The sequence below is a fragment of the Taudactylus pleione genome, unplaced genomic scaffold, assembly GCF_031769625.1.
Source record: "Taudactylus pleione unplaced genomic scaffold, aTauple2 ptg001382l, whole genome shotgun sequence".
Lineage (NCBI taxonomy): Eukaryota > Metazoa > Chordata > Amphibia > Anura > Myobatrachidae > Taudactylus > Taudactylus pleione.
Genome location: NW_028285782.1, coordinates 257613 through 272959, shown reverse-complemented (window position 1 = coordinate 272959; position 15347 = coordinate 257613). Strand labels below are relative to the sequence as shown.

General features: G+C 46.5%; 1 protein-coding gene across 1 annotated transcript; it reads right to left on the bottom strand.

Moving 5' to 3' along the window:
- Positions 1 to 6: 6 nt before the first annotated feature.
- On the bottom strand, positions 7 to 11806 carry LOC148442945 (phospholipase A2 isozymes PA3A/PA3B/PA5-like). Its single transcript, XM_088463489.1, is given in 5 exon segments — positions 7 to 54; positions 56 to 260; positions 1756 to 1890; positions 10909 to 11041; positions 11647 to 11806. Coding segments are annotated over 5 exon segments (681 nt in total).
- Positions 11807 to 15347: the final 3541 nt, after the last annotated feature.

The window sequence follows — 15347 nt, the reverse complement described above, 5'->3', positions numbered from 1 at the left end:
CCTCAATTATTCCTCCACTTGTTCTTTCAGACTTTGTTTGTGCCTTCCACAGTTTCCTCTGCAGTCTTCTTTCCTTAACATTGTTTAAGGGTGGTGATGACGTGGCAGACATAAGTTTGCCTGAGAGTGAAGGGTACTTTAGTGGGTGTCTAATTGTGCGAGGCATGGGAGCAGATTTATAATTGCCTTCAGGATTGGTATCGTTGAAAATGGCTGGTTTCTGAAGTTCAGCTTTGGGTACTGTGCCATTTCTTTTACAACTGGAAGAAACAAATATAAAAAACATATCACCATACTGAGGATTTATCAATAATTGCATGCTCAATGCCATCTGGGCGCCCATGATCTCATTGCAGGATGTGATTATGCCGCCGGAATGTATTAAATTACACATGCAGGGACGGGCTCCAAAAAGCATCCGTCCCTGCCACGTGCTTGTAATGAAGTGACTGGAACAACTGTCTCTTCACTCCTGTGCATGTGCGGCAACCATTGCTGGGGGGGGGTTCTCAAGGAACCCTCTTCCGGTACATTTTATGAAGTGTAGCCCATAGGTTACAGCAGCACAACACCATCTTTAGATGGCCTTAGCTGCAGGGTCCAAACTCCGGAATGCTTCGCAAATCCAACAGCATTGCATACCCCACAGAAACCTAAGGGGGATGTGGCTGCTGTCGGAAATGAAGGGACCGCAGCAGATATCTGCTGCGATCCCTCCATAGTACATATTTGGGGATGCAATCTGGAAGCCGGCTGACATTATACCGACAGCTGGCTTCCCTGGCTGTCATATCCTGGCGAGGGTGAAATTGCCGGCGTCTAGATGTAGATGCCGCTCATTTCACCGACGCCGAGAGACCGGTGCCCGGCATCCCGATCGAAGGGATGCCGGGCACCACGAGCGGACAGCCGCGGGGGGGGGGAGGGTTAGGTTTAGCGCACCCGGGGGGGGACTTAGGGTTAGGCACCCCCCCGGGAGGGTTAGGCTAGGGGGAGGGAGGGTTAGGCACCACCCGGGGGGACTTGGGGTTAGGCACCCCCCCGGGGGACTTAGGTTTAGGCAGCGGAGAAGGGGGGGTTAGGGTTACGCACTTACAGGAGGGATTAGGGTTAGGCACCCCTAAGGAGGGTTTAGGGTTGGGCACCCCCCCCGGGAGGTTAGGGTTAGGCTAGTGGGAGGGAGGGTTAGGGTTAGGCACCCCCGGGGGGAGGTTAGGTTTAGGCACCCCCCCGGGGGACTTAGGGTTAGGCACCCCCCTGGGGGACTTAGGTTTAGGCAGCGGGGAATGGGGGGGTTAGGTTTAGGCACTTAGAGGGGGGATTAGGGCTAGGCACTTTGGGGGGAGGTTAGGGTTAAGCACCCCAAGGGAGGGTTAGGGGGGTAGGTTAGGTTACTTACCTAGGGACGATCGAGATTTCCAGCGCTGTTGGGCTGCCACTGCCGGGATCTGTTCCAGTGTCCGGCGGCCGCTGCCAGGAATCGAACCGTGCGGTCGGCGGTATTTCATACCAATTCCCATATTTGCGGGTATCCCCCTAAAACGTGTGTTTTTGGAGAATGTTTCATGAATATTTAATGACGAATGTGCTGCTAACACTGCTATACACCAAGGACTTGTTCAGACCTAAGCACTTAAAAGCTCTGTTGATGCAGGGCAGAGACCAGACCAAGCTGACTGCTTTCACAGTGTAGTGAAAACAGCCATCATCGAGATCATTTTTATACACAGCAATGAGAAGATGGCACACACTCACCCGCCCCACCAGTGCCACTCCACACACTGTTCCTCCTCTCTCAGGTTGAAGCAGGGCATTTCCAAGATGTTGAAAAACATGATGCCAACAAGTGTGGAAATTGCGTCATTCACAGCATGAAGGCAGAGCCTAAACCTAAAGGGGTTATACAGAAAACAAAAGTTGCATTAAAAAATACAACTATTTATAGAAAAATAAACAAACATGTGATCATACCTGGACAGTGAGAGATAGAGTTGGGTAAGCAGTTTGTGAGCATTGAATGATGGAGTTGAGAGAGATAGTTGGCTAGGAACCAAACCACTTTGCCAATGACACAATAGGGATACTGCTCATAACGTTACCTGGGCTCAATCTACTATATCAAAGCGAAAATGTGTCCTTCTGTCTTTCTATACAAATCCACAGTTTACAAGCCAAGATCGTGACATTTTACATACGAGCGTATTAAAACACGGCGGAGGCAACTGAAAAAATTTGAAATCGAAAAATTAATTACTCTTAATTTCTCTTAATTTTCAATTAATTAAAAAACACAATTTGTGCATAGCATTCGCCCTCTACAGGTCAGGTCCGGAATTACAAAAGGATTTAGGGCCTGATTCAGACCGGCTCGCGATGTTAGGCCACTGTGCATGCGCACGCTGGAGCCGACTCCGACGTGCACATGCGCGAGACCCGGCTAGCGATGGGCGCTCCGTCGCTCCGAGTCTCGCACCGAAAGGGGGCGGCTGTCGATTTTGATCGACAGCTCGCACCGTTTTGGATGCGTGGCGCGGGGGTGGCTTCACAAATGGAGATGTTCCCATGCGAACGCCTGCCGTTTGTAGGCGGCCCCACTGACATCACCAGTGATGTCAGTGGGAGAGCTTCCGGCTCTATTAGAGCCAGAAGCTCTCTGGGGCTTGCAGCCACGAGACCCTACCACAAGGGTCTCGTCGAAAATCCGATGGTCGCGATGGTCTTGACCATCGCGAACATCATCCTGCCCGCTCGCAATAGCTGTGGGTGGTCACACACAGCTATGCAAGCGGCCAGGAGGCCACTCCAAAAACAAAACGCCCTGATTCAGAGCGAGCGCTTTCAGAGCATCCGGCTCTGAATCAGGGCCTTAGCCCACAGTTCTACACCTAAAACACCAAAGAAGAATAAAATCATTGTCCTGTTTGGTTTATTGTTAGATGCAGATTTGGACACCATTCTTCTTGGGCCATCTGCAAGGTTAATAATAAAAATATTAAAATTTTATTTTTGTTTCATTTCATAATTTGATTTTATAACATGCATTTTGCTACATACTAAGGAATTATGGAATTTTATTCTGTAGCATATAATCTAAGTCTCTGAGCATCATTTACTATGGCTCTCGCATGGAATTTACAGTACCTTTTAAATGCTGTATGAATTTATTAGGGATGAGTGGGTTCGGTTCTCAGAGAACCGAACCCACCCGAATTTCGGGGATCCGGGGCGATCCGACCCAAGCTCGGATCTCCCTGCCTGCCCCGGATCCCTCACCCAAGGCAAAACCTTGCGATGTCGTGTCGCAAGGTTTTGTATTGAGCGGGCTTAACGCTGATTGGCTGAGAGAGCCGTCTGTCACGGCTCTCAGCCAATCAGCGTTAAGCCCATTTACTATGCACACAAAAAGCAAAAGAAGATGGAGCCCGCCATCCCTCGCTGCCTGACACCGCCGGCACCCCCTGCTGCCAACACCGCCGGCACCTCCACTGGCAGCATACCCCGTTGCTGACATGACCACTGCCGGCACCCCTGCAATGCTGCCCCACATACTCAGGACACCCTTAGCGACCCCAACACTGAGGACACCACCAGCACCCATGCACTGCCAACAGTGTCAGCACACATGCACTGAGGACACCGCTGGCACCCCGCTCTGCCGACAACGCCGGCACCCTGCATTGAGAACACCCTTGCACTGCCAACAGTCAGCAAACCTGCACTCAGGACACCGCTGGCATCCCCGCACTGCCGACATCGCCAGCACCCTGCATTGAGAACACCCCTGCAGTGCTGACACAGTCAGCAAACCTGCACTGAGGAGAACATGTGCATCTGGAGCAGGAGGAGAGGAGAACATGTGCAGAACGAATTTCCTCCATTACAGATGGGGGAAGCAGAGGGACGGCATTAATGCATGAGATGCGACCTGGTCAGGTAAAGCACTCCTGGCTGCGGTCGCATCTCATGTGTTAAACTGGGTACACACAGCGATGCGACGGGCAAAAATATCAAGTGGCCAGTACATATCACAGGATCTGGTGCCCGACCGCCCAAAATGTCGGGCACCGGCTCCATTCATCTGCCTGGTGTCGGCAGTATGGCCGTACCACCGGCCCTACATGCAGGCCGGCGGAACGACCCCAATGGACGCCCTGCAGGAGCGCACATGGTTTGACATGGTACACATTTGCTGATGTGGATGATATGTCGGCTTTATCCGTTTGATCGGGCAAAATATTGGCTAATGTGTATCCACCTTTAGTATCAGGCAAGTGGTTAACAGCACAGGTTATCTTGCACCAACAATTTCAAAACAGAGGGCCTGATTCAGAGCCGCTCGTAAGCGGCCGCTCGTTCGTTCCGCGCGATGTTCGCACATCTGCGCATGCGTATGGGTTTTAGTACGCATGCGCGAACCAATCAGTGCGGTCAGAAATCGTGTGCTTGCAATATAGCGAATGCCTGCTAATTTGAGTGACAGGATGAGGCGTTTGTGGGTGGTAACAGGGGAAGGTGCTTGAAAACGGGGAGTGGAGATCCGAACGCAGGCGTGCCAAACGGTCAAAACGGGCGTTTAATGGGTGTGCATAATTAACAAAGCAGCGTCATCGACCACGTCAGTTGGGTGTATTTTAGCCAGAACTGCTCGCATGATTGCGGTAGGAAAATGCTACCACAAGAATAGCGAGCAGTTCATTCGCCTTTCGATGTACTCGATTAATCTAATAAATAGTATGATGCGAGCGGCCAGGGGGCGTTTTTTATAAAAAAACGTCCGCATGTTTTGTTCGCCCCTTTTTCTGGACGAGCGAGCGCAAATAGCGTCCAGCTCTGAATGAGGTCCAGAATTCAGTTATATGTTCAAAGTGTGAACTGATAAAAGTTTATTTTTTTGCCTGCATCAGTTGCAAGACCAGCAAACGTGGCAGGGCAGACAATATTTTTTAAGCTGTGTACATACTAGAAGATGGGCAAACGATACGATGGTCGTTCGATTTTTCTTCATCCCCAGAACAAACAATACAGGGCCTGATTCAGCAAGGATTGCAACTGTGATTGCAATAGCGATTACGCATGCAGTCTCACTGCGAAGATATGCTAATCCATTGTGATCGCTATGCCGTCGCAGCACAACATAAGGACGCCCACCTTACCTTACAGACATCCGTAATGTTTAGCAAGACTGCCAAACCATCGGTACCATCGAATGTCTCATGCACACTTGCACAAGCTCTAACCTTACTCAGAAATTGCTAACCTCATCACACGATATGAGTACTCAAGCTGCGTATGGCATTGCAGTGGATAATTTTATGGCATAGCAGTGGATAATTTATGCACGCCATTGCAACAGCGTTCGAACGCACTGGCACGCTTGAGTTTTGCCGACCACCCCCGTCACCCCAAACAACACTTCCTGTCAATCACTCCAAGATGGGTCTGCATAGTCACTGCGATCTCAGGGTCTGATTCAGAGCCGGACGCTATTTGCGCTCGCTCGTTCAGAAAAAGGGGGTGGCTATTCAAATGAACCGTTCGCTCTTTGCAGTCTGTTCACGCCTCTATGTCTGAACAAGCGAACAAAACTTGCGGTCGTAATTTTGGAAAGACGCCCCCTGGCCGCTCGCATCATACGTCATGTCCGCTATTTATTAGATTAATCGAGTACATCGAACAGCGTCTGAACTGCTCGCTATTCTTGTGGTTGGTTTTTCCTACCGCAATCTTGCGAGCAGTTCTGACTATAAAACAACCAAGTGACGTGGTCGATGACGCTGCTTTATTAATTATGCACACCCTTAAAACGCCCGTTTTGACCTTTAAGCACGCCGGCGTTCTGATCTCCACTCCCCGTTTTCAAGCACCATCCCCTGTTACCACCCACATACGCCTCATTCTGTCACTCAAAATATCACGCATTCGCTATTTAGCGAGCACACAATTTTCGGCCGCACTGACTGGTTCGCGCATGCGTATTATAATCCGTACGCATGCGCAGATGTGCGAACATCGCTCGGAATGAACGTGCGGCCGCTTTCGAGCGACTCTGAATGAGACCCACAGTCCCCATCGCAGTGGCTGGTTCGTACATGCGAACTCCGATGCAAACGCAGAACGCAACAATCGGCCGTTTGCGTGCATAATCGCAGTTGCGATCCTTGCTAAATCGGGCCCATAGTGCGCACACACTATGCAATCCTCCAAACGCCGGAAGAATATATCTTGCATCATTTGGTCATTAGATCATTAACGACATATTGTTTGCTTTTTAAACACCATACAACCATCTTAATGATTGCTGACTGTAGGAAGAGAAAATGGATGATATGGGAGTGGTTGAGGTGACGTCTTCAGAGCCCAGATCGGAACGAGATATTGCCTGGTCGTCTGGTTGGGCATACACACTCCACGATTAAAGATGTGAGGAACGACGCATGGGAGGACACAAAAGTGCGTACACACTAGACAATGTGAACGATATGTCGTTTCAATTTGACTCAAAATGACAAATCGTCCAATATATCGTCTACTGTGTACCCAGCTTTACTTCATTGATAAAATGTGTAACAATGTTAGTAATAAACCAAGTAATACCAGTTTTATCATTTATCTGTTTCACTGTCCTTGTGAACTCCAATATGTAGGTATGACTTTAATATTGTTAAAACCCACAATACAGAAAAAAAAAATTCCCATAAAGAGAAACACATTAGTACATATTTTAGGAAGTACTTTAAAAATGAGTAGAATAGAGTGGGGCATTTTAGATTAAAGAGGGAGGAGGAGTGGGCAGTATTAAACAAGTTATTCAAAGAAGTTATTTGGATCTATATATTAGAAATCTTTTTATTCAGTATCATACTGTATGCTGAAATGCATTAGAAACTACCTCACACCAAAACTACATTTTTTTCATGGGGTCTCCTCGAACACCCACTGTTTTATGTGTCATCAGCCTGATGCGGATATTTTCACTGCATGTGGGGAGGTCCATAGGTTTTGTCTACTTATAAAGTCATATATCACTAATAAATTGGGGATAAAATGTACGTTTACCCCTGAATGGGCTATGTGGGAAATATATCCTATTTCAATGAGGTCTAAACCGCCTGCTGGGGTACGTCTTTTGCAAGCTAAGATTGCGGCAGCAGGAAAAAAGACTATGGGCTCTACTTATTAACATTATTTTTTACTAAAATAAAGTGAAAAAGGGTGTTCACATTATTTTAGTATCACCTATAGTTATTACAGGGCAATTGGAGTAGAATTCGTAAAATTCTACTCCAACCCCTAAGTATCACTTATTTTTAGTAATCAGATCGCATTTCCCATAATTGTAATGGGAAATGTGATCCGACCAGAGTTACTAAAAATAAAATGTGAAACAAATAGGGAGGCCCTGTGATAATAACGCCACCTGGAGGTTTCCCCCGGTTACCGGACTCCTGCTCCGCTCTAACGTGCAGAGCAGAGCCGGGAGTCGGTCCCAGTAATCAGCTGTGTGGTCTAAACAGACCGCAAGCTGATTACTATAAAAAAAAGAAAAAAAATTGTCAAAATTTTTTTTTTACTTACCTGACTCTAGGGACCAGTGATCGGACCTCCGGTGATGTCTCCCCTCCGGTCAGCTGGTCTCCCGTACTGCACTGCAGCCCGGTCATCAGGTGATCGGGTCCCAGTTCAGTATGGGATATCACCTGACTGGACGCATGGAGGACATCACCAGATGCAGGTAAGTGCTATTAAGGGAGGGGGGGGGCGGGGATTAGCACCAGGGGGGGTAGCAGCGGTGGCCGGTCGGCGCATGCGCGGGCACTTTGTTGCGGTATTTTTTGCAAAAATACCGTGACTAGTGTGCGGAGGGGATTCGCAGGGACAGAGCTTTATCGCCATCTCTGTCCCTGCAAGGGATTTGTAGTAAATCCCTGTGATATTGCCTGAATTCGCAATGCAAATTTAGTCGATAATATCACACTGCAATCTGCATTCAGTATGCGGATTGTAGTAAATAGAGCCCTATTTGTCGTCAGACATTCTTACTTTGACCCTCTTATTGCCCCGGGTTTCCTACCTATTTCACATGGATTGGATAGAGATATCAACTTTTAATGAGTAAAGTAGAACACTTTTTTGAAGTTTGGCTGCCATATTATATACATACCCTTATCCCCCCTGTGCAGGTCTCACTTCCACGTGCAGTCTCTCTAAAGCTGCATACACACGAAAAGATTTTCTGTCCAACCATCCAACTAGTTGATTGGTTGGAATGAAAATCTGGTAACTGATTATCAGCAGTTTGCTCCTAAATGCCAGAAAATGGTCGTCAGAAAAGTTTGTTAAATGTTTGATCTAAACAATTTGTTCAAACAACAGTTTTTGTCCATTTTCCGGCATTTGGGAGCAAATTGCTGATTGTCATTTGCTTTCATACCTTACCAGATTTTCATTCCAACCAATCAACTAGTTGGATGGTTGGACAGGAAATCTTTATGTGTGTATGCAGCTTAACTCCTGGTATAATTTAGAGACTACTACCGTGTTTCCCCGATAATAAGACCTACCCCGAAAATAAGCCCTACCCTTACTTTTGGAAAACGGTCCAAAATAAGCCCTACCCCGAAAATAAGACCTAACAAAATCCCCATTTTGTCCGGTCCCTTCCTGCGCTACACTAAAATGCCCCGAGCTCCACCCCCTCGCATGAAATGGATGCCGCTGTTAAAGATCCAATTACAGCTGCAGCGTCTTACTCTCTCACAGTGAGCGCGCGGCAGCTGGCGTACATGGCAGCGTCATTTACAGCAGCGCCGCAGAGGAGAGGAGAGAAAAAGAGGAAAAAAAAATAAAGGTAAGTAAAGAATTATATTGAATTATTGAAATTGTTGTCAATGTTAATTACAATAAGCCCTACCCCGAAAATAAGCCCTATGGAGTTTTTTTGACCAAAAAAAAAAAAATAAGACAGTGTCTTATTATCGGGGAAACACGGTATATCCTTAGGACATCCTTCATTTTAATTGTAGTCATGTCTCCGTTATATAGCCCTCCTTGGTCGGCCTTGTTATCTGCTGGTACCTATGGTCCTTAACATGTGTTGGTATTGTGCATGCATTTTTTTCACACTTCATCCGCTTTATTTTGCTTTAGGGATTTTTTTAGGAGTTGGAAATGTTCTTATAATAAGTCAGATTAAACTTTTTAAAATTTGGGAGGGGTGGGTTAGGGTTACAATACTTACAGAAATCTGACAGGATTCTGACTGTCGGGATGTCACTGTCGACATTCTGACCATCGGGATCCCGTACCCAACTCCCGTAAGATTATAGTCTTAATAAAATACTAAACTGTGGTCGTTTTTATTCTTAGGAAATACAACTTTCTATTTATAAAGGATTCTGATTTCTTCCTGTGGTAATTGGTCTAGTAAAGATTCACCACAAAATGAAATTACCAAAACGACAGCCTGAGAGAATATATGTTGACAGTCATAATGTTGACGTTGACCATGTCGACATTCATCATGTAGACAGTGATACATGTCGACATGTTAGAATGTTAGTCCCTAGCAGCGACTTACCTGCTCCCAACGGCTGCAACGTCATCTTCCGGGTCCCGGTGGTCATGTAGCTGTGACATCCAGGTCAGAGCTCTGATCCTCCGGCGTTCAGTTATGTCTCCCCTATCCCTAACCCTCCTTTTAGTGCCTAAACCTTCAGACCCACAGCCTAACCCTAATGTCGACATTGTGTCAATGTCGACATTTTTACCTGACAACATTTAGAGAACAACAGAGAGCACTATATGTTCTCTGATATATATTTGTATTACATGTTATCACCATTTCTGCTCTGTAGTTTCTGTTTGCATACAGTATTCTACACAGTGACAACAGCGTGATCCTTTTCCATTTATTTAAATAGACATTAATTTACCTAAAATGTATGCACTATATTTTTAGTTTATATGATTTTGTTGTTTGCATATGAATCAGAATTCGTTATTAATTTCACCTTATTGAAAACAATTAACAAATTATTGCTTATATCTTTGATTAGTTGCTTATTTTGCATTATACCATGATTTTATAAACACACATTTTCCAGTCTACCTTATAAGTTTTATTATACACTATGTACGTAGGTTATGCATATATTTAATCATATATATTTTTCACCATAACACCATAGGCTGTTTTTTTATTTGTCATGCCATAGCTATACATATAGAGAGGAGTTGATATGGGGAGTGATCCAGCTTCCCGCTTACTAATATAAGCCATGTTCCAACACACCAGATATCATTGTGATAAGGGCGGGTAAGCCACTCACAGCTTTACGTGACTCTGCCAACAATAAATTAGTATCTGTTGCATAAGTCTGCGGTGTGGGATCTTTGATTTCCCTCAGAATCCAGCTAATATAACATACTTGAGAGATTGGTTCATCATTTTAATGTGGATGTTGCTTCCTCAGCCTCAGGAAAATGTTCTCATATTTCATTCAACAGACAGTAAGGTCATAGCAAGTGAGTTAACATTTGGGGTTATACAGCCCCATTAATATGTTAAGCAGATTAACATAACTGCTATTTTAAACTATAAACATTGGAGCCAGCTCTGTGGGTGCCCGAGCACCCCAAATATTTGTGCTGCCTACAGTAATGTCTGTGCAGAGCATTTTTGAATCTTTTAGGGGTATATTTACTAAAATGCGGATTCTCAGAAGTGGAGTTGTTGCCCATAGCAACCAGATTCTACTTATTTATCTAGCACCTTCTGATTGGTTGCTAAGGGCAACAACTCAACTTCTAAAAAAACCAGCATTTTAGTAAATATACCCCTTATGGTTGATTTAATGTGAGCACCTCCAATAATGTTAAAAGTTGTCTCCCACGGTGTGTAACACTCACCTCTCGTCACAGTCACAGTGTGAGACAGTGTGTAACCGGTAATTTCTAATCCCGTACTGAAATTCAAATGCTTGGATTTGTGGGAGACAGTGGTCGTGTTCTCTGCAGCAAAGATCCACCCCATGGAATACACCTAAAAGAAGAAAAATATTAATGTGAATCTGTGTAATATGTATACTTATGTAAGGACTTTTCGTGTGAATATGTATCAGAAGTAGGTGATTTATATAAAGAATTATTAATGTTCCAGGTATGCTAAGAATGGGCTACGAGTGTACAATTGTGTGTAAAGGTTTGTGTCTTATGCATTGAGGAAACCTGAATTTACTTTTATGTGTGTTAAAAGATCTAGGGGGTCTATTTACTAAGCAGTGTTAGGAGACAGATAAGGTGCCAGCCAATCAGCTCCCAACTGCCATCTCACAGGCTGTGTTTGAAAAATGACAGTTGGGAGCTGATTGGCTGGCACCTTATCACTTTTAACACTGCTTAGTAAATAGACTCCTTAGACTGAACAATTAATTAGTGATTATTCAGGATAGATTTATGAGCATTACTATAGAGCACTTAATTGATTTTTTTTTTATATTTTCCTACTAGATTTAGTGAGAGTGAATGTAACTGGTGGCTGATTAGCCTGCTGTATGTGCATGCATGTGTGCAGGTCATGATGCGTATATTTGTCGGTGAGCTGTCCAATGTATGCAAGCCGTCCATCAGCCAGTGTATTTAGCTCACCTAGGTTGGTAAAGTTTTCCGCCGTGCTCCCAGCTCCACACCACAGTGTCCCGGGCATCATCCAGCTGCGTTTATGCCGGGACTGGTATTTCTCTCCACTTACACGATCCAAAGCAAACAAGTAAAGCAATGCCACTAGCCAATAGGTTCTCTGCAGCATGATTCTAGCCAAACGTATGACACTGGGAATCCACAGAACCTAAGTACACTGCACAGATCAGGATATCAGGAATAAACATACACAGGTACAATGTCTGGTATAAACTGCACAAAATGTCATATATGTTAGTCAGCAAAGCTCACACTGCACTACAACATCTGCATCATTACTTCTCATGAGCTCAGGCTACAGTGATTTTATACTGTATATCAGCCATAATTCCTATCTCACATGAATCAGAGAATAGCTGTAGGTTATGCTTTTATAGTCGTTTGAGAGATATGAGGTAATGTGTTAAGATAGTGCTTTCCCTGCCCACAATGTCACACTACTCCCTCAGGTGTTTATTTTTTTATTAAATAAAAATAATTGTTTCTGTCCTGGATTATATTACTCAGGCAGTTGCTCATCAGGTGCTCTCTTCTTTATATTTGCAATTGGAATTATGGGCGGTATTCAATTAGTTTCGCACCCACGATAAAGTTTAGCCTGCCGCACTTTTCGCCTACATCGCATATTTTAGCAGTGGAAACTTATCGTGCGCGCCCCCACTATTCGTCGTATTCCATTCCAAAAGACGCGAAAACGGCGACACGTGAAGAAAGAACAGGCGAAAAGTGGTGTCAGAATCGGGGAAATCAGCCTGAAACCCCCCCACCACCCCCAATAAGCTGCAGAAACATTGGGGATAAATGTAGTAGTGCCTGATTAGTCCTAATAAAACAGTTTGGGGTACTTAAGTTTGCACAATTGCCACTAATTCAGTGGCAAACGCAGGATTTTGAAAGGGGGGTTTCCAAATAATCGCCCTCCCGCCCCCCCCCCCCCCCCCCGCCCAACAGCAGTAGAATAATATGGCACATGGCAGCAGTCACAAAAAAAAAAAAAACTGGGACCCCCAGCCCGCCCCCCACCCCCCACAGCAGCAGTATGGCAGACTGGCAGTGGAATATGGCAGTGCCTACCCAACCCCCCCCCCCCCCAGCAATAGATGGCACCTGGCTGCAGTCACAAAAAAAAAAAAACTGGGACTCCCAGCCCGCCCCCCACCCCCCCACAGCAGCAGTATAGCAGACCGGCAGTGGAATATGGCAGTGCCTACCCTACCCCCCCCCAGCAATAGATGGCACCTGGCAGCGGCTGCAGTAAAAAAAAATAAAAATACTGGGACTCCCAGCCCGCCCCCCACCCCCCACAGCAGCAGTATAGCAGACAGTCTGGCAGTGGAATTATATGGCAGTGCCAGGGGGGGGGAGCGGGCGGGCGGCAGGGGCTGGGAGTCCGATTAATACTCGGACTCCCAGCCCCCGCCGCTGGCCCACCCACAAGATCCCCGGCGCTCCCCCGACACATACTGGCCGCAGGATCAACAATTCGGCGGCCGGGCCACTTACATCTTACGCCCGCCGCCGAACTCTGCAGGTACGGAGGCGCGGCAGACAGTCCACAGCGGTGCTGAGTGGAGTCACGGTGCCTGCCTGGAAACTGGCTGGGAGGGGCTTGTGCGCTGCAGCTCCCCCTACAGCCAGCCCAGGCAGTGTCACAGTCTTCCTGAAAAAAAAAAAAAATGTTTTAAGCAGCGCTGCTCGCCGGGTCGAACAGGGGGGGTTTCCAGGGACTCGGAAACCCCCCCTGCGTGCGCGGGTGTAATTAGCATCTTTGCACAAGTGGTGGAGAATGGCATTAAGCAGTATTTTTGGGTCAAAATAAGTCGTCCTGGCAAGTTTGGGGTACCTGAAAATGGGTGCAAGCATATTTTAATGTCTCTAAAGTGAACTTTTAAATAAAGTGAAATTCCACCCCCAAAAATGCACCTGCAATCCCAAAAACACTTGACCCCTTCTTAGTGCACCCCCAGAACCTTATTTCGCAGGTTTGCTAACTTGTCCCCCCACTTTGCACTTTTTCGCCCCCAAATTCAAAGTACTTTTTTGGGGTGTACTTAAGTTTTTTCCTGGAATTTTTTTGATGTAGTTGTCCGTTGGGGGCTGTCCCAAGGGTTCTGAGTGTCTCCCCCACCTTTGCACCCCCAAACAAAAATTTCGCACTTGTTTTCTCCTGCTATTCAGAGGCGAATCTTTTTCGCCTATTACGTTGCACTGAGTTCCCGAGTACGCGAAAAGCGGATGGAATTGAATACAGCGATAAATTTCCGCCAGACGAAAAGTCGCAATCAGCGATACTTTTTCGCGGATCTCTGCTTTTCGCTGCTAATTGAATACGGGCCTAAATATAAATTACATCCAAAACATAAATCTAGTATTCTATATTAACTGTAATTATAAGGGGTGAATGTAATAGGGTGCGGAGTTCTGACATCGGCAAGTCCCGTGCGAGACTGCCCAACAGGGCCGGTTCTAGGGGTGTTCGACCTGAGTGGTCGCACAGGGGCGCTACCCATAGAGGGCGCACCCCTCCCCAACATCGACATTACTGTCCCGTTGTTCCACCCGTGGGCTGAAGTGGCCCGCGGGTGGTTAAATCGGGAGGTTGGGGACCGCCCACTGCCACAGCTGTGCGGCGGTGCCGGGCCCTGGAGACTCTGAATGGATGCTGCGCACATGCGCGCGGCATCCATTCAGTGATGGGAGAGGGCTGCGAGAAGCCCAGCTAGTGAGGCTTCCCCCAGCATGACGTTATTTGGAGGCGGACACGCCTCCTAATAACGGCACATAGGGGGCATGGCCTATGATAATTAGGCCACACCCCCATTTTCGCGCGCGAAGATAGGGCGCTCTGGAGGGGGCCGGCACAGGGTGCTCCAACCCCTGGAGCCACCCTGCTGCCCAATGTTTTAAAATAGCAGTTATTTAACAGGCAAAATCAACATGGTTTTGCCTGTTAAATAACTGGTACTTTAAAACATCGGATAGTCTCGCACGGGACTCGCAGATGTCAGAACTCCGCACCCTCTTACATTTACCCTTAAATGTTGTTACAGGAACCTCTGATACACCTTTCACCAGATATGTTGGTTCCCCGAAGTTTCCAGTCTTCCCATGTCAGCCTTCTGTACTAGTCTCACTCATCTGAATCAAACATGCATAACCCTTGCCTATGCCCATGCCCAGAAAACACTGGAAGTATATGATGCTTGCCCTAGGGGAGGTGCCAACATCTCTACCTGTCTGAATCAGGCAAGCAGGACTAATGTATGAATAGCTGCCATGATAGGCTCCAGAAACCAAGTAGATTTATCGAACAGCACATCAGAAATATTTCTAACAGGTGATTTAATGTTAACATAGCAAACTCCATCATCACTATATTTAACATTTAGAGGCCCATTTATGAATGATCACATTTGCAATGCGATCTGGGAGCGATATTAGCGCCTGTGATCACATTGCAGTATGCAATCATATAATTCTAATGTATGAAAAAGCTCCTGCAGGGACAGTGGCTAAAAAAAGGATCCCATCCCTGCCATGTGCTGGGAGAGAAGTGACATGGTCAGTAGTCTCTTCACTCCTGTGCCGGAACTCCAATGCATGCGCAGTCTACAGACCACGCAGGCGCCACTGCCATTGCTGGGGGGAGT